The sequence below is a fragment of the Balaenoptera borealis genome, assembly GCF_965194805.1.
Source record: "Balaenoptera borealis genome assembly, chromosome: 2".
NCBI classification, from domain to species: domain Eukaryota; kingdom Metazoa; phylum Chordata; class Mammalia; order Artiodactyla; family Balaenopteridae; genus Balaenoptera; species Balaenoptera borealis.
The window spans coordinates 154,738,995-154,766,797 of record NC_138867.1 but is presented as its reverse complement, the minus strand read 5'-3'; the positions used below and the strand labels follow the sequence as shown (position 1 = coordinate 154,766,797).

The 27,803-nt window shown below is 36.5% G+C and overlaps 1 protein-coding gene across 7 annotated transcripts; it reads right to left on the bottom strand.

Annotated features, from left to right (window-relative positions):
- On the bottom strand, positions 1-25,829 carry SPDL1 (spindle apparatus coiled-coil protein 1). 7 transcript variants are annotated; one of them, XM_082378769.1, is made up of 12 exons: positions 25,682-25,828; positions 21,279-21,454; positions 18,974-19,150; positions 14,381-14,575; positions 13,367-13,516; positions 13,169-13,267; positions 12,982-13,092; positions 10,865-11,005; positions 6,085-6,188; positions 5,311-5,498; positions 3,036-3,375; positions 1-769 (listed from the first exon to the last, which is right to left on the bottom strand). In XM_082378769.1, the coding sequence occupies exons 2-12, from the start codon at positions 21,435-21,437 to the stop codon at positions 622-624; spliced, it is 1,812 nt and encodes a 603-aa protein (XP_082234895.1). In that variant the 5' UTR covers positions 21,438-21,454; positions 25,682-25,828; the 3' UTR covers positions 1-621. The 7 variants fall into 7 exon arrangements, with proteins under 7 accessions (XP_082234895.1, XP_082234889.1, XP_082234894.1 ...); XM_082378763.1 differs by lacking the exon at positions 1-769 and having other exon boundaries at positions 777-3,375; positions 25,682-25,829; XM_082378768.1 differs by lacking the exon at positions 1-769 and having other exon boundaries at positions 777-3,375; positions 21,279-21,451; positions 25,694-25,826.
- Between the last annotated feature and the right edge of the window lie 1,974 nt (positions 25,830-27,803).

The following is a 27,803-nucleotide window of genomic DNA, read 5'->3' as shown; positions in this document are numbered from 1 at the left end:
TGAAGTTTCTTTTTTCTTCCTTTATTCCCTTTGATAACACGCTATTATCTATACAGAGTAAAAAAACAAAAAGGGGATAAATTATAGCAGTTTTATTTTAAATTTCAAAATTATATTTTTCATGTAATTGAGACATAAAATTTAAATCATGTATATGAATACAAAGATGAACATATGTGCTTTATACGCTGACAAAATCTAGTTACAATATAATATATATTTTTAAACCAAGTTTTCTATTTTCACAACACAGTGAAAAACTACGTTCATAAAAATGTACATAGGAAAATATAATAGTTAATGTGTTCTCTTTTCAAATATATATGGCTCTGAAGGTACTTTAAAAATCTATATACAACGTAACCAATAAATTTGTAATAACACTTTCCTTCAGCTAATGGTTTATTCACTGTGATTCATAGGTCATCACTTAAGGAACTCTCCTGGCTAGAATCACAAACACATTTTGAATGTTTGGTCAAAGGAGCATGAAAATGCCAGTTCCTGGCACAACGAGTAGAAGGAAATAACCTACAGGATGGTATACTTCAGATAAAGACAATCTTAACTAACCTCCAGAGCAATCTTTTGGGCAAGTGGTACCTTACTCTCATTAAGTCTTTACTGCTGAGGGCACTGGGTCTCTGGAGTTGATTTGGAGGACACGTATACAATAGGGTGTGATTTCTTACAGGTTGCCTTTTCCAATTTGCTTGCAGTTTCTTTCCCTTCTTTAACTTCTGTTTGAAGCCTTGATTCAGCAGCTAACCTACAGGCATTAAAGCATCCACTCTGAATTCAAATGTGGTTAGGAAAAATTAAAGAAGAAACAATCCTCCAGTATAATGGACCTCTTAATGAGACACGGTGATTTTTTTTTTTTTAGGTATATAAGGAGAAAAATTATAGTTGACTTCAATACCATTAAAAAAACTCATTAAAAAAACTAAGTCACTGCTGCACTAAAAGAACCTTTTTATATCAATAGACTTAATTTTTCAAATGTCTAAAGAAATGTCTTTAAGGTTGAATAAAAAGCCATGGCAAAGCCTAAATTAAAGAATTAAAATATAATGAGGGTGCCTATCATGATAAACACAACTAACAAAAAAATTTTTAATGCTAGAGCAGTATTTTAATGTTAACATGACTTACAAAAGGCAAATGCAAGACAAAAATTAACAAGGAATCCTGGGCTGCATGAATAGATGTCTATTTATCTATTAAAAAAACTCAAATTGAATTTCAACTAGCAAAATAATAATTTAAGAAAAAAAACAGTGAAGAGATATTTTAAAGTGCCTATAAGGATATTTTATAACAAGAGCATCAATTAAATTATAAAGCATGCAATAGTGAAGTTCCCAATAAAAGCCGTATTTATTATTACAATATTACCATAGGATTGTGTGTCTAAGTTAATCATGCAGAGAGCAAAAGGTTGGAAACATCTAAAGTTAGCAGATGGACTCACACACACACACAAAAACAAATGTTTTGTTATTTTATTTGTTTTTGTTTAGCAAGACAAAAAAATTCCAACGTGCTACTTGAGTCAAACAAGTAGCTAAATACATTTGCTTAAATAATTTTTATCAAGCAAAAAAAGGCAGAAAAAGAAATGAAGACAACATAGATAGTAAGGTTTGCACTGATCAATTCTGGAAATTCACCTCCAGGAATATACAATGGTCAAAACACACGTACACAGTGAATCACATATATACAAGCATAACCTGTTGAATTCAATTCAGAACTACTCGAAACCATGTGTGTATCAGATATCATTCATTTAAAGCTGCTTCTTCCTTGAGAATATTAAGCTTTGATTTTATGTGACTTATGGGTTATTATGTGATCACATAAAATTTCAAGAAATGGAGTAATACATTACTCCTATTACTAATTCTAATAACTGCAATATTGTTGAAGTGCTTTCTTTGTTGAATACTGTTTAGTAGCACTGAAGACTTGAAAACAAATCAGATAAAACATACAAGAAAGCCCTTTTACATAAGGTCGGCTATGTCTTACTATTTCAATTCGAATGCATACTAGTAAAATGTCTTATTCTGTACCCCTCCATCGAAGACTGACCCTGGGAGTACCTTAAAGATCTCCTTTCATAGCAGACAACCCAAGCTAACTATTTTCACATCAATATGCTTAATTTTTAGAATGTCTATTTATTTTAATTACATTTATCATTCCACTGCATAAAGACATCCTTCATCTTTTATCACCTTCTCCATTTTCCACATTCACTTCTTTTTTGCCCATTCTTGGTCCTGCCACACACACCAAGAACGTGCTTCTTATACCACCCTAACCTCAGCCACTGTACCTACCTTTTCCTTCCACTCACTTTCTCTCACCTTCTGCCTTCTATTATTTTAATTTTTTTTTTAAAGGATAAGGTCCTTAAAACATTAATTCTTACAGACATACATGTCTGACACTTCCTCTTTTAGTCACAAACTCAATTATGCAGAAACTAGAGGCTTTGAAGTTTGGGTGTAAATTGAAAATGAATTACCTTTGATATTTTAAAATGTCAGAATAGGTATTAAAGCACATTCTTGAAGGCTTAGGATAAACAATTTCAAAAGCCATAAAACATTTCACCTAACAGTTTTTTGGAAGGCTGAAATTTCTTAGACTAATGGAAAGCCCTTTTAGGAGATAAGTTAATTTTTTTTCATGGCAACTCTTGAACCAGGAAAAAAATAAAACTATACATTTATTCAAACCAACAGAACATTCAAAGAGGTACTAGACTGTGGTATTTCTGCCTCATGACACAGAAAAGTTTTACTTTTTAAAACAATTCCCTTATTCAGGAGTCCTTTTCCCCTGTAATCATTTTAGTCTTTCTTAAAGTTTTAGAAAATCGGAAGGTAGGCAGATGAAATTGGGGAATTATACTGCATGCAATACTAAGAAAATAGATAAAGAAACAGATAGTGCAGTTCATGCAGCGATAGAGAAGAGATGGAGAGGGCCGCTCACTGCCTTGAAGGAAAGAGGACACTGACCTGGGAGAGTTACGGGTGTTTCCACTTCTTTCACTTAAGGCTTCCGACTCAGCTGGAACTCCTATAAGTTTCACACATTTCTTTTCCTTCCTTGGCTGAATACCCACAGACAGATTTTTGTAAGGAGACAGAATGACTCCTGATGTGTTTACAGAAACTGTCTTTTCCAACTGCAACTTATCTTCTAAATTGTTAGGACAGGACTGTACCTCCTCTTTCTGAGGTGGTGATCTATAAACTTCTTCCTCAACAGCACTGGTGGTACATACATCGTTAGGGGTGGTTATATCCACAGGAAGTACCTCACGCCTCTTTTTGAGTACAGGCACTTCAATTTTCTCTGAGAAAAAAAACAATTAAAAATAGACCTAGTCAATAAATCAAACACACAATCAACATAAGGTAAAACTAGTTATAAATGTATTTTTTTCCTTTCCTTTTTTTCCACTTCCATTCCTTTAAAACCCATTCATCTCCTTACTAAAATACATTGTCTTTAATCCTTTCTTTTTCATGGATTCCATTAACTATATCTTTTCAAGGTTATCTGGCTATAAATTTTTCCTTGGGATCTCAATATATTTGACTCTAGGAATGAACACTTAAATGTTCTCTTCTAGGGTTATGATAAAAGTTGCATGGGGCTTCATAAGATCTCACCATGGAAATCAGGCAGGATATAGTGGCGAAGAGTCAAGGAATCCAGGTACTAATCCTAGTGCTAACAACACTCTGCAGCTGGGTGACCTTGGGAAAGTCCTTAACCACTCTGAGCTTTGTATTCTTTCTTTTTAAACCTTGAATAATAATAGTCATCATTTATTGAGCAACTACTAAGTGCAAAGCACTGTGTTAATCTGCTATATGCATTCACATTTAATCTAAGGCATGAGCTTTGTTTTCTTTACCTGTAAAATGGGGATTAAAAGCACCCATTGAGTGAAGACTCCATACTGTGTCTTACAAGGATTAACATAACATCATTCCATCCCTTATGCGGGTCCATATACACAGTCACAGAATTAACTGTTCTAATTACCTTTTCTGTATCCCCATACCAATGTGTCTTTCATTTTCAAAATCAAAATATTAGTGAGGTTGGAGAAACCACGGTTGAATGTGGGGTTGGTGTTCCTGTTGGTATCACTATTGTTTTTAAATCAGTATTTTCCCTTTCTCTAGCACTGCTCCTTTGAAATCCACACCATCTAGATTCATTATACTTCCTCCTGCTTGCTGTATTCAGTTCACAGCAGACCTTTGAAATTTGAAACGGATAATCCTTAATCAGGACAGGCTATTAATCAGGGAAGGGAGAAAGGATGAGAGAAAAAGAAGCTTTTTTAAACTATAAAGAATCCTTATTATTGCTGACAACCTCCCCACTATTGTTGAGAATCACTTCAGTCACTGAAATAATAATGAAGAGAGAGTTGTAGGCATGTGAACAGTATAGGGGCTGAAAAATCTATAACCTAAAACATGTAACAGAACTTTCTTTTTGGTCTAAGGATCATCACATTCTTAGACTCTTTTATTTTGGGCCTTTTATTTTTTAATTTACGTAATGTAAAATCACTCTTTTAAATGTATAATATGCAGAGCCTATATGCTTAGGCTATTTCCTATCTCAGTGATTAGACTTGATAGTTGTCCTCTAATATCTGTCCTGCTATTCCTTAATAGAATCCCAAAGATTTAGTTGGGAACATGGACCCTGAGAATCAAGGCTGAATTTCTCTGCTATTCCTATAGGCAGGTAAGACCACGTGACTAAATTCTGCTCAAGGAGATATATGTTGATGAACAATGCAAAAGAAGCCTAGATCCTGACATTGACCAGTCTTAGAATGCCCCCTCCAGACTTTTATCAGGGAGAGGAATAAATACCTATCTTGTTTAAGTCTCCATTATTTTAAGTTTTCTATAAACATTAGTATTAACTAATATAGCTCTCAAACATCAGTTGCCTCAACAAAACTGAACTCTTTGGTATTACATAAGATGCTGCAATCTTAAATGGAAAAGTCTCAAATGTCAAGGTTCTACTATACAGATACCCAAAAAGAATACCCATTACATTCATGCACATCTAGTACCCAGTTTCTCTTTGAATTTTCCTACACATTTTGTAGCAATAAATTTATTAAATACAGATACACAGCCACAAATTAGTTTGTAATATGATGTGCATAAAGCTGTAGCAAGAAAAATAACTGGTATGATCTCTCAGAGCTTCTCGTGATATAAAAGACAAAATATGAGACATACATACCTTCAGGTTCATACTTCAGTTTTAACTCATCTAGTTTAGCTCTCAGTTTCATATTTTCACTTTGGGAAAGCTGGAGGCACCTTTCATTCAAAAAAAGTTTTCGCTCAATATCCAGAGCCCGCTGGCTCTCAAATAATGCTTTCATTCGCTGGATGGACAATTCACCTTTAGTGCTTTCATTTTCTTTGCTATATTAATAAAAATAAAAGAGAACCAAGGAATATTAAAATAACACAATAAGCAAGTATAATAGTTAGTACAAATTATTTACTATATTATATATTTGAACTCTTAGTAAAATATATTTCCCTGGATTTTTAGTAACAAAGAAACAATAAGCAAAATAAGCTTTAACAATAGCAGTTTCAAATTAAAAAAAAATCTCGTTTCAAAGGAAATGAACAAAAGGGAGCATATTTTCCACATTTATGCATGGATAAATAAATTCCTTTAAGTTTTACGTTACATGATATTTATTCTTTAAAAATTTAGACTATAAGAACATTTTCTACTTTAAAGTTCTTTTTTACTTACTAATCTGAAAAGCTTTATGAAAAACATAAAGAACTAAAAACATTTCATTATTCATTGAAAGTATTTTTCTTCAATAACCTGCACTAATTATATCTTGAATAAATCTCATTGGCTGCACAGAGGTATTTCTGTTGCCATTCCTTTCTGGAATTTTCTTTTGGCAATTTAAAAATGAAACTATTACCACTTATTATGAGCAAGTCAAAAGAGTCTCTGTCTTCCCAAGCCCCCAACACTTACTTTAAGTTTTCAAGCTTTATTTGAAGTAAATCTGTGTAATAGGTGTCATCTTCCAGAGCAACAGAGTTGGCTGAAGGCTTAGATTCCATACTTTCATATAAACTCTAAAGAAAACAATTCTTATTACTTAAAATAAGTAACAAATTAGGTTAGCATAGGTTTATTAATAATAGTATCAGCTACCACTTATTGAATGCTTATCATATGGCAGACACTGTGCTAAGCACTGTCCACTTAACTCATTTACCTTCTGCAGTAGGTACAAGAATGAGCATTCCTCTCCTACAGATGAGGGAACTGGCTCACAATGCTACAGGCAAGTAAACTGAGAAGAGAGAATCTGAACGCAGATCTGTCTCCAAAGCCTATGGTTCTAAGTACGCCTGTATCCTCCCTCTGGTTTCTCTCTTCTGGCTTTTAAAATGGAAGAAACAAATACTCACAGGGTTTAATTCTGGCCTTTATGACAAAGCCATAAATTACAAAAATATGAACAAGAGTGGAGATCCTTACAGTTATTTTTGGTGCCCACTCTTCTGAGATTCTGATGGAATCTCTGTACAATTTCTCTAGGGGGAAAAAAATTGTAAATCTGCTTAAAAACATGTAAACAATTTCAGAGATTGCAGGTAAAAGTCCCTAATTTAAAGCTGTAATTTTCAAAGTCTAGTGCAGAGTCCACTAGTGAGCCACATACACCGGCCAATAGATGTTTTGCAAATTTAACCAAAATTGCAGTCCTTTCAACAGTTCTTACAAGGGAAAGAAAGTTATATAAACTTAAAATTTTATGATACACTAACGGCTACAATTTAGAATGCCTAAAAGGTTATTAACGTTTACAAAATATATCATTTGTAAACTTTAATTAATTCTTTAGTGAGAAGATATCTGTGCTCCCTAAGTTAATTTATAAATTCAATGCAATCCTAATAAAAATGCCAACAAATTTTTTTTGGAGCTAGACAAGATGTCCACAGGGAAAAACAAACATGAAAGAATAGCCAGGAAAAATGCTGAGAAAGAAAAGCTATGGTGGGAGAATATCCTTACCAGACAAAACATACTATAAAACCTCTAAAATTAAAAGCATCAGTCTGATGTGCAGAGAGGTAGGCCAGTGGAATAGAATGGATAATCCAGAAATAGACTCAAGCATAAATGGAAATTTGATATATGGTATAGGTGTCATATTAAATCACTGCCACAGGAACTTCCCTGGTGGCGCAGTGGTTAAGAATCTGCCTGCCAATGCAGGTGACATAGGTTTGATCCCTGGTCCGGGAAGATCCCACATGCTGTGGAGCAACTAAGCCCATGTGCCGCAACTACTGAACCTGCGTGCCCTAGATCCCATGCACTGTAAATACTTAGCCCACTCGCCGCAACTACTGAAGCCTGCGAGCTCTAGGGCCCATGTGCTGCAACTACTGAGTCCACGTGCTACAACTACTGAAGCCCACATGCCTAGAGCCCATGCTCTGCAACAAGAGAAGCCACAATGAGAAGCCTGCGCGCTGCAACGAAAAGTAGCCCCCGCTCGCCGCAACTAGAGAAAGCCCACACGCAGCAATGAAGACCCAATGCAGCCAATAAATAAATAAATAAATAAATAAATAAATAAATAAATAAATAAACCACTGCCACCAAGATTGACTTCTTAATAAATGATGCTGGGACAACTGGCTATTTATTTGGAAAAGATAAAACTCGACTTATATCTCACACTATACACGAGAATAAAATTCAGTAGAGATCAGATCTCTAAATGTAAAAAGTGAAACTGTACAAATACTACAAGAAAACGTGTTAATTCCTCTATACACGCAGGCAAATAAATACACCTATAAAACAAGCACTATGATACATTATTGCCAGCGGGAATCTAAATTGGTACAAGCCATGTGGAGGAGTTTGGGAACATCTAACAAAACCACGTATTAATTTACTTTTGACCCAGCAGTTGCACTGTAGGAATTATCCCTGACGATACATCTACAACAATAAGGAAACGCAAATATATGCAAAATGTACTTTGTAGCACTGTATATATAGCACTGTATATAATTGCAAAATAATGGAAATAATCTAAATACCCAGACACAGGAGAATGTATGAGAATCCATACAATGGAATTCTTTGTTGCTGTTAATAAGAATTAGGAAGTCTCTCTAAACTGAGATGAAGTGATTTCCAGGTTAAAGTTAAATGAAAAAAAGGAAAGTATAAAAGACTGTGTTATGCTACATTTTGTCCAAAAAAAAAAGGGAGAAAATAAAGCCTACATAAAGCTGCTCTTTTTGCAAAAAGAAACAGCATGAGTAAATCAGAAACAAATGAAATTGGCTACCTAAAGGGGTGGGGTGGAAACAGCGTAGAAGGGATGGGGAGACAGATAGGTCTCTAAGTGTATCTTCTTTATAGTTCTTTTAGAACCTTGTTAATGTTTCACATGGAAAAAGTATATACATAAATTCAACAAGGATGGATGGAGGGCAACAAAACAAAATAGAAACAGAAACAAACAAACCTAACTGTATTTCAGATGCATAACACACTTATACCAAACAGGGGTAAGGGAGGAGGGGAAAAAAAAAACCCAAGTAACTTTTGAACACAGTATTTTGACTATATACCCTCAGGCTAAAAACAAAAAGAACTACAAACAAATCCTGAACTTCAGTGAGTAGGGTAATTCCGAAACTATCAATATATGTATCCTAAGAATGAGTAAATACACAAATATATTGAGGACAATAACCGCCAGGTTTTCCACTGTTGGATAAAATGGGGTAGGCAATGAAGCCTGTGGTATCAGATTCAAACTGGAGTTATTAAGTATGAAATCAAGGTTTTCTTATGTGTGTATATATATATAAATACATATACTCACACAAACCTATTCACACAAAACATTCATAAATATGCGTATAACACATACATAAATACACTAAATATACACACACAGACTTCTAGTTCTGTCTGCTAAAAGGGTCTAGAAGCGATGACATTCCAGTAAGCAATAAGCACATCTAGTGCCCAGTTCTTGGTTTCTAAGTGCCACTGTCCTCTTAAAGGAACCTGCGCTCCTTGCAGAAATGCTGATTCCAAGGCTGGGGCAGGTGAGCTAGGAATATCTTGTAATGCCAGAGTAAGGAAGTATTCCTACTGGCCAAATCTGGGTGATCAGAGTAAATAAAGAAGTTACAGACTACAATCCATAGGATAAATAAGAATTCATGAGGCTATATGATATCAATAAATAAATAAGTGAGGAGGAAAATTCTTCTCAATCTCTTTATTATTCTTCTAACTAATAAATGTAGAAGGAATGATGAAATTATCATTTGGCAATCATCACAGTAATACCTGTTTCAGGCAAGAATCATCAATGGATGTTCAAGTATAAGGAAAAACAGATATATACTTGGTCTAAGTAACTCCCCACAAGATATTTATTAATTACAAAGGGAAGAATTGTAACCATACACTGGAGAAACCTGGCAGGCATAACCACAACCAGTCAAGGTTAATATAACCAGTTATGGTACAAACAGACATTATGTACCACCTGATGTACATATCGAGAAGGGTATAATAATACTCCTGTAGTATTCCCGTCAAAAATACATAGCCTGAGTCTAATTATATCACACACCCCCTAAAATGAGAGAAAATCTACAAAGCAAACGGCTGTACTCTTCAAAAATGTCAAGGTCATAAAAGTTAAAGAAAGCCTACAGAATTGTTCCAGGTTAAGGGAGACTAAAGAGACTTGGCAATTAAAGACAACATATGATCACGGATTGGACCCTAGAAAGGAAAGCATTTGGGTATTTTTGTTTTCCAAGAAGGACAGTAGTGGTAACTGGTAAAATGTAAAAGGCAACTTAGCTAAAACTACGTATCAATGTTAGCTTCCTGATTTTGATCATTGTATCAATACTATGGTTATGTAAAAGGATAAGCTTCAACATTGAGGTACGACGTAAGGGTTAAGGGGTATCTGGTTTGCAACTTACTCTCAAATGTTTAAGATAAAAATGTACACACATGGAGAGAGAGAGAAAATAAAAAAGCAGATGTGGTGAAATTGATAATTGGGGAATCTGGGTGAAGGGTATATAGAAATAATTTCATGACTTTTCTGGGAGTTTGAATTTATTTCAAAAAATTTTAAATAGTTTATTAAAGACCTCTATGAATTCCAGTTGCCACATAATATTGGACAATGTGACAAAAATATTACTATGCATCCATTAAAAAACAGAGGTGGAGAGCACCGAAGAAGAATCAATTACTGGTAACACTCAACAGGAGAAACAAATCTCACTGACATAATGTTGAGCAGAAGACAGAAACAAAAGAGTATGTAATGAATGATTCCATTTATACGAAGTTCAAGAGTATCTGTACATGTAAAGCTGATAAAAAGTTAGAAGGTAGGAGTACTCACTTAAAAGGGACATGACGGTGCTGCTCTGGAGTGCTGGAAGTATTCTATATCGTGAGCTGGGGAGTAATTATAAGGGGGTGTATGTATGTAAAACTCATTAAGCTGTACACTAAAGATATGGGCACTCTGAGTATAACTTGAGTTACAATTTACAACAGCAACAGATATGAAAAGCATAAAGAAACTAGAAGAAAACATTAAATATTGGTAAATCTCAACGGAAATTATACACTAATTACATAATAAAGAAACTCGTTCAAGTTAGAAGTATTAAGATACTCAAACCAAAATTTGGCTGTGTTTTTTAAAGGTGTTTATACATACCTTAAATTTCTCCAGATTCCTAATTTCACCTAAGAGATGTTTAATTTCACCATTCTTTTGCTCCAGCATGGCAAGTAACCGTTCCTGCTGTTCAAATTCAGCTTGAGACCCTTTCATTTGTAGCAATGTGGCGATTTGTAACTAGAAAAAAAAAATCCCTCCCCCCCCCATAAAAATTGAGTGGGGGAGAGGAAGAGTCTGATAACCATATTTTCGATACAGTTCATATTTTGTACTATATTACTTTGACCTCATTTTGGAAGCTAAACTAATTAGCTATTTCTAGTCTAATACTAGACTAGAAAAATTTGAAAACATTTTATACCAATAATCTAGTTAGACATAACTCTTTAGTACTTATTTAGACTACTTATGAGTGATATTTGAAGTCCATAACAATCATTTGTACTTCTGTGAAACATAATTGAACTGCATGGCTGTGGTCTGGAAGCACGTCAATTACGCAGTAAATGAGCCTGGCCAAATGCTGTGCTGTACTCATCATATGCACTCTCATTAAGGGTCTGAAGCAGTTTCTCAAAAATTTTGATTAACTTCAGTAGTATTAAGTGGGGGAAATTATTAAGCTACTCACATTCACAAATGTAAGATTCACAAAGAACAAGGATGGAAAGCAAAGGTAAAAGTCAATCTAAGGATATTGAAGCAACCTTTAATACAAGTATAAATTTATTTTGTAAGAGCAGCAATCAACTTACCTAATTATGACTCCACCTAAACCTGGAGTTACACAGCAATCAGAAGGAAATTAACTAAAATCTAAACCTAGCAATCCTTTCTGCCATGGGAAATTTCTGGAGTTCTTAAAAAATGTCAATTAATTTAAATACATTTTTGAGTAAAGCAAGCAATGATATGAAGTTTTAGCTATGGTTACAAGTAAGAGAGAAAGGTGACTTTTAACATTTTTAAGGATCCACTCTTTGCTCCTGCTTCAAACTGGAGGCTAGACACATTTAGCCTCGGAAGATTCAGAATGCTACCTGTGTCTAAAGACAGTTTGGGGTATCATGGGAACATTCAGAGATTAATAACAGTAGCCCAACAAATACAAAAAGAAAACAAAGAGCAAATATGAGAAAATTTACAGAGAAACAATTCCCAGATAGGGGAGAGCCTCAGTAAACCAGATGGCACACTTAAAATCCTTAGAAATAAAAGCCACAACTATTGTTTAAGTCAGCACTTCATTTAACTCCAGGACAACTCTAAGAGTCAAGTTGTATCATCTCTATTTTACAGATGAGGTGACTGATGCTCTGCAAAATAAAAATACTTGTCCAAGGTCACACAACTAACAAGTGACAGACTAGGATTCAATCCCAAGTTCATCTAATGCCAAAGTTTAATCATTGACCTTTCCTATTTCTTTGGTAAATCTCATCATCCTGAAAGAGAGGCGGGAAGCCTTACAGACTTCTAGTTATCACCTCAGGAGGGTTAGGCACAACAGATCAGGTATCAGGAGTCTAAGGATTGGTACAATACTGGAATCTTTCCAGCTTCAGCATGTTTTTCTGTTACCGGCTGTTTGACTGAAATGACGCCCAACAAACGCTTAAAATTGTAAGGGCTTATATGCTTGACTTGAGAAACTACAAGGAAAGGAAATTCAAATTTCAGTCTATAACTAAGCCTTTGTGGGAGAATTGAAGAATTGTGGGATAGCTAGTTTTAGTTGAAGTAGGAACCTTAGGGCTATCCTCAGAAAGAAACTAGGCCAACAGTAGGAAAGAAAAACTTTTTAATACTTGTTTTTTCCCACTCCACAAAGAAAGAGCTAATGGCAAGGCTAGTGAGTAACAATTAAAAGCTCAATCTCTCTGGCAAGGCTAGTGAGTAACAATTAAAAACTCAATCAATCAATGGATGCTAAAAATACCACTACTAAATCTACACAGAATTAATTTTTTAAAATAAAATATAAAAGGAATCTTTCATTCAATTAAAAAAAGTTTTTTCTAAAATCATGCAGTTCTAGAAATAATTATGTAAGTATATTCCTTGAAGGAAAAGATGCTTTCTTTGATATATTTGTACATGTAATGCTGATTCAAAATAGGTTTAATAAATCTTTGATCATAATAATTCTGTACCTTCATTCTTTGCATCTGTTCTCTATTAAATGCATTTTGCTTCTTTAGTGACTGATACTTGACCTTCATGCTGATAAGCTGACGTTCCATTGCTGCCCTTCGATCTTCCACCTAGAAAATATTAACATGTTTAATTATGTTTTTATTAAGTGAAATGCCAATTTAATCAATGGAATATTTTAAGTACCTCTGCAAACAAAGAGTTGCCTTTACTGTTAGGGTCCAAGGCTTGCTGGAGTGCCTGGTCTAGCTGCACCTGAAGATCTTGATTTGCTACACGAGCTTTCTAAGTTCAAAAGAAAACAATTTAGCTAATAGAGATTAGATTAGCAAGAAAACAATTTATTATAAATTGGAAAGGATGATGTTACTGTAATCACAACACCTCTAAGGCATTATAGTAAGAAACTGCTTCTTTCTGTCGCTCTTCTTTTTCTTCTTTAAGCCGGTCTACCTGGCGCATTAAATTAGTATTAAGAAGTTCTAGTTGTTCTTGTCTGTACTGTAGTTCATTCACTTCTTCTTTGAGGGTGGTCTATTCAACAGAAATGGAAAAAGAAGAAACTCTCTTGAATAATCCTTCATTTAGCAGCTGTTCAGTTTATCTATCAGCAGTGGTTCACACCCAAAACTAAAACTAAGAAACAGTCAAAGGTTATAAGGTGCATAATAAAATTTTTAAAAAATTATACTCATATACATATCAACTTCCATGCTGCCAACTTTTTATACTGGGCTTTTATGACACAAACTAGGATCAGGATAAATGTCTTAATTCTTCCAGAAGTTTTATTAATCTAAAAGTAAAGTCTGCCTTACATAATCATGTAACCTAAAGCTTTACTTTATTTGAAGTAATCCATCTAAAAATGCTGTAAGGCTGCCCTGGTGGCGCAGTGGTTAAGAATCCACCTGCCAATGCAGGGGACAGGGGTTCGAGCCCTGGTTTGGGAAGATCCCACATGCCGCGGAGCAACTAAGCCCGTGCGCCACAGCTACTGAGCCTGCGCTCTAGAGTCCGCGAGCCACAACTACTGAGCCCACGTGCCACAACTACTGAAGCCCACGCGCCTAGAGCCTGCAACAAGAGAAGCCACCGCATTGAGAAGCCCGTGCACCACAACAAACAGCAGAGAACTAGAGAAAGCCCACACGTAGCAACAAAGACCCAATGCAGCCAAAAATTAAAAATAAATAAATAAATTTATTTATTTTAAAAAATTTAAAAAATAAAAATAAAAAATAAAAATTCTGTAAAACATTTTTTAATCAGTTAGATCAAAGTTAGGCCAAAAAATATTTCAGCCTTAAAACTAGCTCATAAGGATTATTACAAAAACGTGGAAAATATACAAGGGAAAAAAAGAAAACTCCAGAATACACATGCCATAAAAATTACCTTCATACTTTCCATTTCAGTTAGCTCAATTTGAAGAGCCAGCATCTCTGAAGAGATGCTTTCGTGTACACGTTCAGACATTATTCGCATTTCCTCTGATTTGCAAGAAAGGAGTTCCTTCTGATGATCCACTTTGTGCTTCAGCTGCTTTTCACTAAGCCTAGCTTCATCTAATTCGGCTTTCAGCTTTTCTAACTAAAGTAAAAAAAAAAAAATCACAATCTTATAAATCAAAAGGTAGTGAAGGTCATCAGAACATACAATTGCAATACAAATTGTTCTGGTATCTGCAGGATAACTATTTTGGAAGGTAGTCAAGCTGAACAAAACTATTTAACTCCTTTTCCCAAAATGTCACATAGTTCCAAATCTTGGAACACTAAGAATACAGGCATACCTGTCTTATTGCATTTTGCTTAATTGCACTTCCCAGATATTGCATTTTTTTTTTTTTTTTTACAAATGGAAGGTTTGTGGCAACCCTGAGCCAAGCCGAGTCTACCAAGAGATTTTTCCAACAGCATTTGCTCACTTCCTGTCTCTGTGCCTTATTTTGGAAATCTTTCCAACTTTTTCATTACTATTATATTTGTTATGGTGATCTGTGATCAGTGATCTTTGATGTTATTATTGTAATTATTTTGGGGCATCACAAACCACACTCATATAAGACGGTGAACTTAATCGATAAATGTTGTGTGTGTTCTGACTGCTCCACCGAATGGTCATTCCTATCTCTCTCCCTCTCCTAGGGCCTTCCTATTCGAGACACAACAACTCAAAATTAGGCCAATTACTAACCTTACAATGGCCTCTCAGTGTTCATATCTCTCACTTTAAATCAAAAGCTAGAAATGATTATGCTTAGTGAGGAAGGCATGTCAAAAGCCGAGACAGGCCGAAAGCTAGGCCTCTTGCACCAAACAGTCAGCCAAGCTCTGAGTGCAAAGGAAAAGTTCTTTAAGGAAGTTAAAAGTGCTACTGCAGTGGACACACAAATGATAAGGAAGCTAAAGAGTCTAACTGCTGATATGGAGACAATTTTAGACGTCTAGATAGAAGATCAAACCAGCCACAACACTCCCTTAAGCCAAAGCCTAATCCAAACTCTCCTCAATTCTATGATGGCTGAGAGAGGGGAGGAAGCTTCAGAAGAAAATTTTGAAGCCAGCAGAGGTTGGTTCATGAAGTTTAAGGAGAGAGGCTGTCTCCATAACATAAAAAAAAAAAGTGCAAGGTGAAGCAGGAAGTGCTGATTTAGAAGCTGCAGCAAGTTATCCAGAAGATCTAGCTAAGATAATCACTGAAAGTGGCTACACCAAACAATAGATTTTCAATGTAGACAAAACAGCCTTCCAGTAGAAGAAGATGTCATCCAGAACTTCCATAGCTCGAGAGGAAAAGTCAGTGCCTGGCTTCAAAGGACAGGCTGACTCTCTTGCTAGGGGCTAATGCAGCTGGTGACTTTAAGTTGAAGCCAATGCTCACTGACCATTCTGAAAATCCTAGGCACCTTAAGAATTATATTAAATCTACTCTGCCTGTGCTCTATAAATGGAAAAATAAAGCCTGGCTGACAGCACATCTGTTTACAACATGGTTTACTGAATATTTTAAGTCTACTGTTGAGACTTACTGCTCAGAAAAAATATTCCTTTCAAAATAGTACTGCTCACTGAAAATCCACCTGGTCACCCAAGCGAGATGTACAACGAGATTCATGTTGTTTTCATGCCTGGTAACACAACATCCATTCTGCAGCCTATGGATCAAGGAGTAATTTCAACTCTCAATTCTTATTACTTAAATACATTTTGTAAGACTATAGCTATCCAAGATAGTGATTCCTCTGATGGATCTGGGCAAAGTCAATTGAAAACTTTCTGGAAAGGATTCACCATTCTAGATACCATTAAGAACATCTGTGATTCATGGAAAGAGGTCAACATATCAAAATTAACAAGAGCTTGGAAGAAGTTAAATCCAGCCCTCATGGATGACTTTGAGGGGTTCGAGACTTCCGTGAAGAAGTAACTGCAGAAATAACAAGAGAACTAGAATTAGAAGTGGAACCTGAAGATGTGACTGAACTGCGGCAATCTCATGATAAAATGTTAATGGATAAGGAGTTGCTTCTTATGGATGAGGAAAGAAAGTGGTTTCTTGAGATGGAATCTGCTCTTGGTGAAGATGCTGTAAGATTATTGCAATGACAACAAATGATACAGAATATGACATAAACTTAGTTGATAAAGTAGCGGCAGGGTTTGAGACAATTGACTCCAATTTTTAAAGAAGTTCTACTGTGGATAAAATGCTAGCAAACAGCATTGATGCTATAGAGAAATCACTCATGAAAGGAAGAGTCAACTGATGCAGCAAACTTCACTGTTGTCTTATTTTAAGAAATTGCCTCAGCTACCACAATCTTCAGCAACCACCACCCCGATCAGTCAGCAGCCATCAACATGGAGGCAACACCCTCCACCAGAAAAAAAGATTATGACTCACTGAAGTCTCAGATGGTTAGCATTTTTAAGCATAAAATATTTTAAAATTAAGGTATATACATTGTTGTTTTTAGACCGAATGCTATCGCACACTTTAATAGACTACTTTGGAAACTAAAAAATTCATGTGACTTACTTTACTGTGATATTCACTTTTTTGTGGTGGTCTGGAACTGACTCTGAAGTATCTCTGAGGTATGCCTGTATGTAGTTTAAAGGGAACGAACTTATAGCAGAAGGGTGAAACTTTAGGGTCAGGCCTAGGTTTAACCTGTCTCACTTACATTCCTCAAATGTAAAACTGTTAAGTGATTGTACCTACCATCACTGTGTTATCGTGAGGCTCTCAACTGAGACTGGGTGGGTAAAACATTCGGCACCACACCTAACACTCACTAAATGGTTTGTTATCAATAAAAAGCTTTTGCTTGATGTCCAGGGTTATCATTATCATCTATATTGAATTATCTTCCATAGGGTCTCAACATTCTTAGAATATATCCTGATATTTGTTTTCTATTTAAAAAATAAGAGCCTTCTAGCATAATTTCTTTTCCCTTTTCTATTTTCATCATGTGAAATAAAAATTTCAGCTGATTGATCTATGTTGAAATGTGGACATTCTTCTGAAAAGCATCACTGAATGACCCAAACTTATTGTATGATGAGATGATTGGGGTTTCCTATTTGGCCAAGGCTAGGCATCTTTTAACAGACAGTGACATGCCTCGTTTTATAAGCACACAAATAATCCATACAAGTAATCAGACTAGGTCTGGATTCCTGGCCACTTTGGCTGCCGTGTGAAGAGTGAGTGGTATGACAGCAGTGATGGAAGCAGGCTGCCTGGATAGCAGGGGAGAGACGATGGTGAGCTGGACTGCAGTGTTATAGCAGAGATGGGTATTGCATAGCTCAAGTTCTGAGAACTTGCTGATGGATTAAATATGAGAAATAAGTGAAAGGAAGATAGCAAATAAAGCTCCAAATTATTGGCACAAGTAATTTGAGAACATCAATAAGACTGAAAATTTTTTTTGAATTATTTAGTCTTTACTCCACCAAAAAGCCATCTCTATAACTGGCCTTACTTCAGACTCTGAATACTTCCTACGTTACTCTTTTTGGTTTAGGTAATGAAAATTACTGCTAAACTGAAAATAATATCCAGGAGAAAAAAAAAGCATCATTAACAGTTATTGGTGTCTCAACTCAGAGTAGCTTCAGAGAAGCTGGGGTCAGAGTGGTATGCAAGATGATTCTAAGTATTACATGAAAGCATATTTTGATAGTTATGTTTTACTGCATATTAGGACAAAACATAACCAGCTCAAATATATTTCATTGATACCATTACTTAAAATGAGAAAACATTTAAAAAGGGAGTCAATTTAATGAGAATTAATTAACAGTATAGGTGGTACAGGTATATATAAACATCTTAAAAGATGGTACATGAAACACAGTGAAACAGGCTTTGAAATCAGACAGCCTCAGTGCAAATTTGGACTGCTAATTTCTAACTCTATAAACTTATCCAACTTTACTCACTCTGTTTAAACAATGGCTTTCTCATCTGTTATATGGAGGTAATAATGGTACCTCCCTTATGGAATTGTGTAAGAAGTGGATCATATGTATTAGTTTATCTTCAATAAACAAACTATAAAGTATCAACTCTAGTGTACATTAATTTACCAAAAACTATTGGCTTCTTCTGTGGAATTGTAAAGTGCACCACTAGTTGCAGTGAAGGTTAGGGAACTAGTCTTTCTGAAAAGGGACTCGCATACTAGGCACTCTAAGCAAGGAGGTTATGCTGATCACTAAACTAAAACTCCCTAACAGATACTCAGTTGCTAAAATTAAATAATCCTATTTAATTAATAGAATGTTATTTATACAAGTCTCTTAGGTGAACTATTGTTTCTCAGTGTTCCCTCTCCTAATATTAAAATGATGGAGCCCTTAATCTCAGCTGTTTTGCATAGATGTTACTAAGAAAATCTTCTATCACCTAAAGTTTACAAATGGTTGCATAAGCATGAAATATTTTTGTTCTAAAATACAGAGATATCCAAACCTTATTTTTTAGTTCATTCACTTCCTGCCCATGGCTTCTGCTCAGCTGTTCTTCTAATTTCTCCAGGTGCATTTTTTGTTGTTGTTTAATAGCTTCACATTCAGAGCTCAAACTTTCTAACATTCGACTCTTGAGCTCAACTTCTCTCTGAAGAGTATATTTTTCTTGTTCATAATTCTGAAAACAGATTCAATTATAATTCAATTACATAAAAATAACTTAAAGCCATCACACATAAGCAGTTTTCACCTTCAGCTGAATCATTCCTGTTTCACACATTTGCTGCTTTCTAAGTAACAACCACATGTTAAATCTGAAATAACTGAAGTTAGTATTAATGTTAAAAACCCTGAGAGGTATTTTGAGACTATATTAACGTTCGTGCTAGGGATATGGTAATTGCTTCTATGTCCTGCCAATGAAGTAAAAAGTGCTCTAAGGCTGTCAATGAGTCAAGTTCTCTCTGCTAGGGAAAAAAAAAATTAATAGCATTTAAGTTTTCCTAGTGAGAATTATTTGGTTTGATAATAATATGCTCTACTGGGCTTCCCTGGTGGCGCAGTGGTTGAGAATCTGCCTGCTAATGCAGGGGACACGGGTTCGAGCCCTGGTCTGGGAAGATCCCACATGCCGCGGAGCAACTAGGCCCATGAGCCACAACTACTGAGCCTGCGCGTCTGGAGCCTGTGCTCCGCAACAAGAGAGGCCACAACAGTGAGAGGCCCGCACATCGCGATGAAGAGTGGCCCCTGCTTGCTGCAGCTAGAGGAAGCCCTCACACAGAAACGAAGACCCAACACAGCCAAAAAAATAAATAAATAAATAAATAAATAAATAAATAATAATTAAAGGTGAAAAAATAATAATAATATGCTCTACTTGTAGCTCTGAGTAAAATGAAAAAATAGTGGACAAGGTATAAACAGAAATACTGAATTAGCTCTCACTTTCACAATGTAGTCATCTGAAAAATGTTCATAAATGTTCATAACACCACTCAGACGAATACAGTGCTAAGACAAAAGTAGTATTTAAGAGGGCTTTTGCTTACTGTCAGGGAAGTTTAAAGGTAAAAAGGGCATTAGTACAAACTTCTTCAACAAGCTTTAAAAAATAACATAAATGAAATTAGATTTAATATGAGAAAAATTTTAAAAAAGGGTTGCCATTAGTTTTTTTTTTTTTCCTGATATATTTAAACTTTGAGATCAAAGTTTAAATACAATGCTGAGCATTTACTAAATAAAACTGACTTATTCATTCTTTCAATAAATGTTATGCCAAATATTAGGGATACGGCCGTGAACAAGACAGACAAAATTCCGTCTCATGTCATGTCTCTCATGACAGTGGGGCATGAACCACTCAGATGGAGGCAACAGCTCCTGTAAAGCCCATAAGGCAGGACTAGTATAGCTAAAGAACAAAGGAAAGTAGTTTGAGATGAGGCCAAAGGTTGAAAGAGGTCAGATCACACGGGGATCTACAAATCCAGGTAAGGAGCTCAGATTTTGTTGTAAATAAAACTGGAAGCTGCTCTATGCTTTCAGCAGGGCTGTGACATGATCTTTTGCATATTCTTCAATGACCACTTGGCTGATGTGTGAAGAATGAATGGTGTGAATGGCAAATGCAGGAAGCAGGCAACTTAGTCAAAAGGCTACAGTAGTAATCTAAGGGAGAGATGACGGTGGTCTGAACTAGAGTGGCTGTTGTATAGATATTTTGTAGGTCAAGTTCTTAGAGCTTACTAATGGATTAAATACTAGAAATAAGGGACAGAAAGATATTGAGTAAAACTCCTAGATTTTTGGCTCAAGTAACTGGATGAACGTTATTACATTTACTAAGTAAGGTAAAGAATTCTGCAAGAGCATGTTTGGTTAGTGGGCAGGGAATTAACTATTCTGTTTATGTTAAGTCTGAGATGCCCATTAGTGGGTAATTGAATACAAAAATCTAAACTTTAGGGGAGAACTAAGGACTTGGTGTAACAATCATGGGGCATTTAGATGTTATCAAAAACTATGAAGCAAGTGACGTCACCTAGGAAGAGTGCAGACAAAGCAAAGTCTAAAATTCAATATGTAGTAAAGAGAGTGAAAATAACTTATTTTTCAAACTCAGAACACACTGAGTCAGAAAAAATATTAGAAATTCATTTAGTTCATTTCCCTTTAATGGGGATGGGTGGGAACTAGGCCTAAAATCCTCAGAAAAGAAAAATAATATTAATAATTGCTGGACAACACAGATCTTCAGTAGCTAAGCACATCTTTGTAAGCAGAGGAATCTAGTGTCCTACCTCAGTCACGGTCATCATTTCATTACGACATTTATCCAATTGATTCTGCAATTCATTCTGGCTCTCCACTAGTTGTAAACCATACTGTGCAGCTTTTAGTCGCTCTTCTTCAACTTCTTTGAGCTTGCATCGAAGATCTGCTATTATATCTGCCTCCATGATTTTTTTCCTGTCTACTGTAAATAAAGGAAATAAAAGCACTTAAGCTTAAACAAAAAACTCCATATCAATAATAAAAGATATGTGTGTGTTTGTGTGTTGTGTGTGTATGTATATATTCAATACCACTGTCATATAAAAACACAGCATTAAAGATTTTCTTCCTGACTTTTAAATGGTCAAATTTGCATTCTTGTTCTAAGAGCCAGGTCTGACTATTTTGTTACCCGATTTGAGACCAAACCAAAAAAAAGATGAATACATTTAATTTTGCTTCTAAGGAATGCAGTGTCAGGAAACCATTCAGTTATTGTGTGCTAAGCTTCCTTAAATGCTAAGGTAGGATGGTCTCATAATTATATCACTATACAGGTAACCAAGTTAAGAGAACAATAAAAGAAGTCAAGAAACTTTATAGTAGCATAACTGCTACTTAAAATATAAAAAGATGGCTTTGAATAAGATTCATAAGGTAAGGACTAGCATGTCCACAATTTTTCACAACAGTGTTAACTTCCTGAACACATTAAATTTGCCACATTAAATGTGCTTTATTGAAAACAGACTCACTAGCATTTTCCTAGTTATTCATAAGAAGGCATGCAAAACAGACACCATGTTCAGAGTAATTAAAGAACAATCTCATTCTAGATTTTCAAGCAAGGACTTAAACATTATATATAGAAACATTCCACTTTACCTCAACCTCACTCATCATCCTTTCCAAATTGGTTCCAGGCTCTTAGGCCAGGCTTAAACTCAGCTTTGCCTTCAAAGAGTAACAAGCCATTATTAAGTTATTCTCTCATGTCTCCAGTCAATGTAGTCATTTCATTCAACACATACTTCTTGAATGCCTATGTGCCGAGCTCCATTCTGGGCACTTCAGACACATCAAGTGGTCAAATGGACCCCAAAAAAGGCTCTGCTTTCATAAAACTTACCCTCCAGTAGGAGAAGACAAGCAATAATAATATAACTAAATGCATTAGAAAGTGGAAATGGAAAAAATAAATAAAACAGGGTAAGTAAGCTTGGAAGAGGTGGGTGTATCCTAACTAGGATGAAATTTAAAATGTGTTGAATGGGGATCCCCTCAGGTGACTTCTGAGCAAAGCCTTGCAGAGGATAAGAGAATTAGCCATGTACTATTTAGGGAAATCATGTTCCAAGTAGAGGGGTAGCACTACAGTTGAAGGAAGTCCAAAGAATGAACAAGATAGAGTATAGGTCAGAGGAGATAACAGAGGAGAATATGGAGATCAGGCCATTGTAAATAAAGGCTTTAGCTTCTACTCTGGGTGAAATGGGGAGTCACTGCAAAGTCTGGAGTAGAGATATGATACATTTAAAAGGATCATTTTGGCTGACACGCTGAATAGTTAGGAGGGAAGCAAGTTGGAAGCAGAAAGATCAGGTGGGATGACCACTCACACCAGAGTGGCTGCCATAGGAGGTGACGAGAAATGGTCAGATCTAGCATATATTCTGAAGGGAAAGCCAACATGATTTTCGGACAAATGGATATGTGGGATGTGTGAAAGAGAATTTTAAAATGCCTCCAAAGCTTCTGGCTGAGCAACTAGTAGAATAGATTTGCCGATAGCTGAGGCATCAAAAACTGTGGGTAAAGACTGTTTGGGAAAGAAAATAAGAGGTTTAAGTTTTAAAACATGAAATGTGTCAAGTAAGCAATGGCTATAAGAGTAGGAGATGGGTATGGGCTGGAGATATAAATTTGGGAGTTATTAGCATAAACACATGAGCTTTGTTATCACCAAAGTATGAGCATAATTAAAGAGAAGAGGACAAAGGTTGGAGCCCTGTTATGAGGTGGGAAAGAAGACTGCAAAGTATACTCAAGCATGACCAAATGAGGTGGGAGGAAAATGAAGAGCATGTGTTGTCCTAGAAGTCAATAAACAAAAATGTATTAAGGAGGCAGAAGGTCAACTGCACCAAATGCTAAGTTAAATAAGGTGAAAACTGAGAACTGGCCAATGGATTTGAATTCATGGAGGTCAATTAGGAGATGACCCTAAGAGTAGTTTTGATGGGGAGATGTGGGCAAAAGCCTGATTAGAGTGAATTGCAAAGAATGGTAGGAGAACAGTAGACAGCAAGCATACTTTTGCTGCAAAGAAGAGCAGATAAATGGGGCAGTAGCTGGAAAGAAAGTAAGATCAAGTTTTTTGTTTTTTTTTTTAAGATGAAAAATTTTTTAAGAAAAAATAATTTAAAAAAAATTTTAAGAACAAAATTACAGCATGCTTGTATGACATGGGATAGATCCAGGAGAGAAGGAAAACTAATGATATAGAAACATGGAGAACTACTGGAGTGATGAATGTGCAGGGTCTGATTTTTGGACAGGAACATGAATGCTTCATCTAAAGTAAAGGAAAGCATATGGGTACACTGATAAGTAGGTAGATATAGTGTTGGGAGTCTGCCTAAGTGCCCTTCTAATGTCTTCAATTTATCAGTAAATTAGGAAGCAAAATCTTTGAGAATGAAGATGAAGGAGGAAATACAGGATTTTAGAAGCAAGGGGAAAGAAAAGGTATCCTATGTTATCCAGGGCTGGCTGTCACTGCTCTAAAATGCAAGACCTTTCCAAAGCCTGTACATGATGGGGCCAGCCACTAATTGTTGCACTGTTAATAATAATTTATATTTGCTAAGGATTTACCATTTGCCAGGCAGAGTGCTTCAAATGCATTATCACATTTAATTCTCTTAATGGACCTGAGCTAAGTACTACTGTCATCAGTATTTACCAAAGAAAAAATGGAGCTAGCCTCAAGACATCCCAACCAGCAATGTCCAAGGCAACCTAAAAATTAGCTCTCATTCATTCCAAAGACTTGCTGGAATTCCTATTTTGTGTCAGGGACTGTGCTATTGCTGAGGATACAATGTGATCCCCAAACTAGACAATATCCCCGCCTTCCTGAATCTTACAGTCTATTAGTGGAAAGGCATTAAATCAAATAACTGATATGTAAAGTTACAAGTGTGATAAGTGCAAGAGGGAGAGGTACATGGTGCTGAGCCTATAACAAAGGGCAGCTGTCTTAACCTGGGTAGTGGGATGAGGACAGGGTCAGGGGGAATATGGACAAGAAAGATTTCCCTGAGGAAGTGACTTTTCAACAGATGTAATGAATGTGTAAGAATTAACCTATCCATCTGCGGAGAGAGGTAGCCAGGGTTGAATAACAAGCACAGCTAATATGTGCCAGACATTGCGCTCGGTACTTTGCAAACATTATCTTATTTAATTCTCTCAACAATTTTATGAAATAAAAGGCTCCCCCCCCCATTTTACATATGTACAAACTGAGGCACAGAAACGTCAAGTAACTTGCCCAGGGTTATCAGGTAGTAAGTGGCTAAATGAGATGGGAACAGGATCTAGTTCCATAGCCTGGTGCTCCTAAACACTTTTCTGTTCTGCCTCTCAGAAACGTCGCATATACAAAGCATTAGGGAGACAGGGAGCTCAGGGAATCAGGCTGCTTGAGTTCTTACCCCACCTTCACTACTCACTGGCTGCATCAACTTGGACAACTTACGCAATGTCTTGTTTTGTCATCCGCAAAACAAGGACAATAACATCTACCTAAAAGGGTTTTTTTTTTTAGAGGATTAAACCAACAAATGAGTACAAAGCAGCTAGGGCAAAATCCAACACGTAACTGTCTGAGGCAGCGCTGTCCAGCAGAAATATAATGCGAACAAGACATGTCGATTTTTAATTTTCTAGGTGCCACATTTTAAAAAAAAGTAAATACTGGTGAAACTCACTTTAACAATATGTTATTTAACCCAATACATCCAAAAGATGATCATTTCAACATGTAGTCATTATAAAGATTATTAATGAGGTTACTTTTTGGTGTAGTCTTCGGATTGCCAAATGGGGCTATTGGCTGTCGTACTGGACAGTGCAGATCTAGTGTTGGTTATCCTTCGGAGGCCCAGGCAGCGGACCCGGCTTTCCGTATCTACGCAGAATCATCGGGAGCATCGAAGCGGCCCAACGGAATATTGAGACCGGCTCGGAACCTGGTTTATAAAAACTGAGTTCCGCCGAAGAAGCTGTTCCAGCTGAAAGCCTGGGCGGAGACCCAGGCCCCCGGTTTCCTTAGGCCCTGCTCTCCCCTCCCCAGTAGTCCTCTCCATGCCGCTCCCCAGCTTCCCTCTTCACACGCACTTCCATCCAGGTACCTTGCCCCTACCTCTCTCCTCACCCCTTCCCCTGCTGCTGCAGCTCGCCGCGCTCAGATTCTCGACGTTAACTCCACCGCACCGCAGAGACACCGGCCCATTCACTCAGCAAGCTCTCGGTTAAGCGCCAGGGCTTTTTGAATGTAGTTCCCGCGAGAACTCACATGTCTCGCGAGACTTTCCGCCCTAGCGGCGCGTAAAGGCAAAAAGGGAAGGAAGGTCCAAGACTGCCACGCTCCGCCTACAGCGACTGCGCAGGTGCAAGTGGAGAGCCTTGGGCTTGGCGCAGGCGCAGATGTGGTTCTGTGGCTCGTCAGTCTTACTCAGGGTTGGTCTTCTGGGTGTTTTTTTGTTTGTTTGTTTCTTTTCCTAACGACAGTACCTTCTGGAGGGATAGTGTCACTAGAAGGCGAGGCGGTGGGGGAATTCCATAGTGAGCTGGCCTAACAGCGCGTTGGCCAATGTGCGTTCTGAAAGCTCTGCCCTGTGATACCTAGTTTATGGTTCCAGGAATTTAAATCAGTGTGACAGTGCTGAAAAACGTTATAGACAGAATCACAGTTACTCTTATAAGACAGAATGACAGTTATTATAATGGCCTTAAACACTTGCACCTTCACCATGCGCGAGTACAGTGCTAAATTTTACACGGATTATCTCATTTAAGCCCGCCAACAGCCTTATGAGGTAGGTATTATTGTCTTTTTCTGCAAAGGAAAGCAAAGCCCCAAGAAGAAAGATATCTTGGCCAAGTGGTAGAACCAGAATTTGAACTAATGCAGCCTGCTGCTAAAGTCCAAGCTCTTGCGTGTGTCTTTAAATAATGATTTTATATTTTGTAAACCTGATGCCTATTCATTATTCAAAATTTTAAGCAATAATAATAATGCCAACATTTAATAAGCACTTCTGAGTCCTAGCAACTGTAGTATGGATCATGTTGTGCTTTTGAGCCCATCTTTTCTTGCCTGCTTGGAGATTTGGCCATAGGTGCTCTGTTTTTCATCGTCAGTTTTTTCTTCCCTGTCAACAAATAAACATGCTATAATGACTTATATCTCAAAAAATAACACTAACCTCCCTTGACCTCAATCAGCTACCACATCATTTATTTGCTTCCCTTGATAACAAAATTCCTGAAAAACAAAAAAAGTTTAGGCTCATTATTTCATTTTCTTACTTTTTATTCTAACTTTTTTCCCCACTTCAGGTTTTGGTCCCATCACTCCAGTGAATGGCTCTTCTCAACGTCACCAGTGAGTTCTATCTTGCAAAATCCATTATTCAGTCCTCATTTCTCTTAACAATTGATAGAGTTGATAGTTCTCCTTGAGTCTCCTTAGGTCTTGGGATGCCACACCCTCCCTGCTTTTCTCTTCTTAATTTCTTTTGCAGACTTCTATTTCTAACTGAGGTAGGCCATACTAAATAAAGGATTGATCTGGGTTTGAAGACTGACAACAATGATGTCTTCATGTTGTTCACAGTGTACCCTAGCAGGTGCATTTGGGGTCTGAATGAGTCAGATGTTCCTTCATTTGTCACCACTCCCATGTTCTTGAATAAATGAAATCTGATTTTCCCTTTTATTTGACAAAGATTCCTCAACTCAGGAGTCAGGAAGATACCTATTCTAGCTTAGGCCAATCATGACTGGCTGAAATTAGGTAATCTATAATGTATCTGAACTTCATTTTTCTCCTTTGTTACATGAGAATGTAAACCTACATTTCATTGATGTTTCTTTCATATCTAATATTTTTAAAATATTTTAAACTTGTAACTGAGTGACCACAGTGTGCTAGGCATAATGCAAGGAATTCAGAAGGTGGTAATTGCCACTTGACTCTGGAAGATGCTCGCAATGTAGTAGGGGATTAAATAAAAGCAAATATAAATAACCACAGGGATGTGTATAAATGTCATGTGAATGGTATATACCCTACACTAAAGGAGATGTGTGATGGGAGAGGTCAATTTTGTCATGGTGTTTCTTTAACATTCCACAGTGCAGGAGGCACTTGAGCAGGGCCTTGAAGGATGGCTGAGCTAAGTAAGGAGGAATGCACTCAAGGGGAGGGGACAGTATTAGTAAAATCATAGAAGCTACCCATTTCAAAATTAAAGTCAGTC

Excerpts from the sequence above, each read along its gene's own strand:
- SPDL1 (XM_082378763.1), bottom strand. The coding sequence starts at position 21,437 with ATGGAGGCAGATATAATAGCAGATCTTCGATGCAAGCTCAAAGAAGTT. Across the intron at positions 13,517-14,380 it reads CTGAAATGGAAAGTATGAAG|ACCACCCTCAAAGAAGAAGT; the intron begins GTAATTTTTATG and ends TCTGTTGAATAG. Across the intron at positions 11,006-12,981 it reads AACAGATGCAAAGAATGAAG|TTACAAATCGCCACATTGCT; the intron begins GTACAGAATTAT and ends TTTTTTTTCTAG.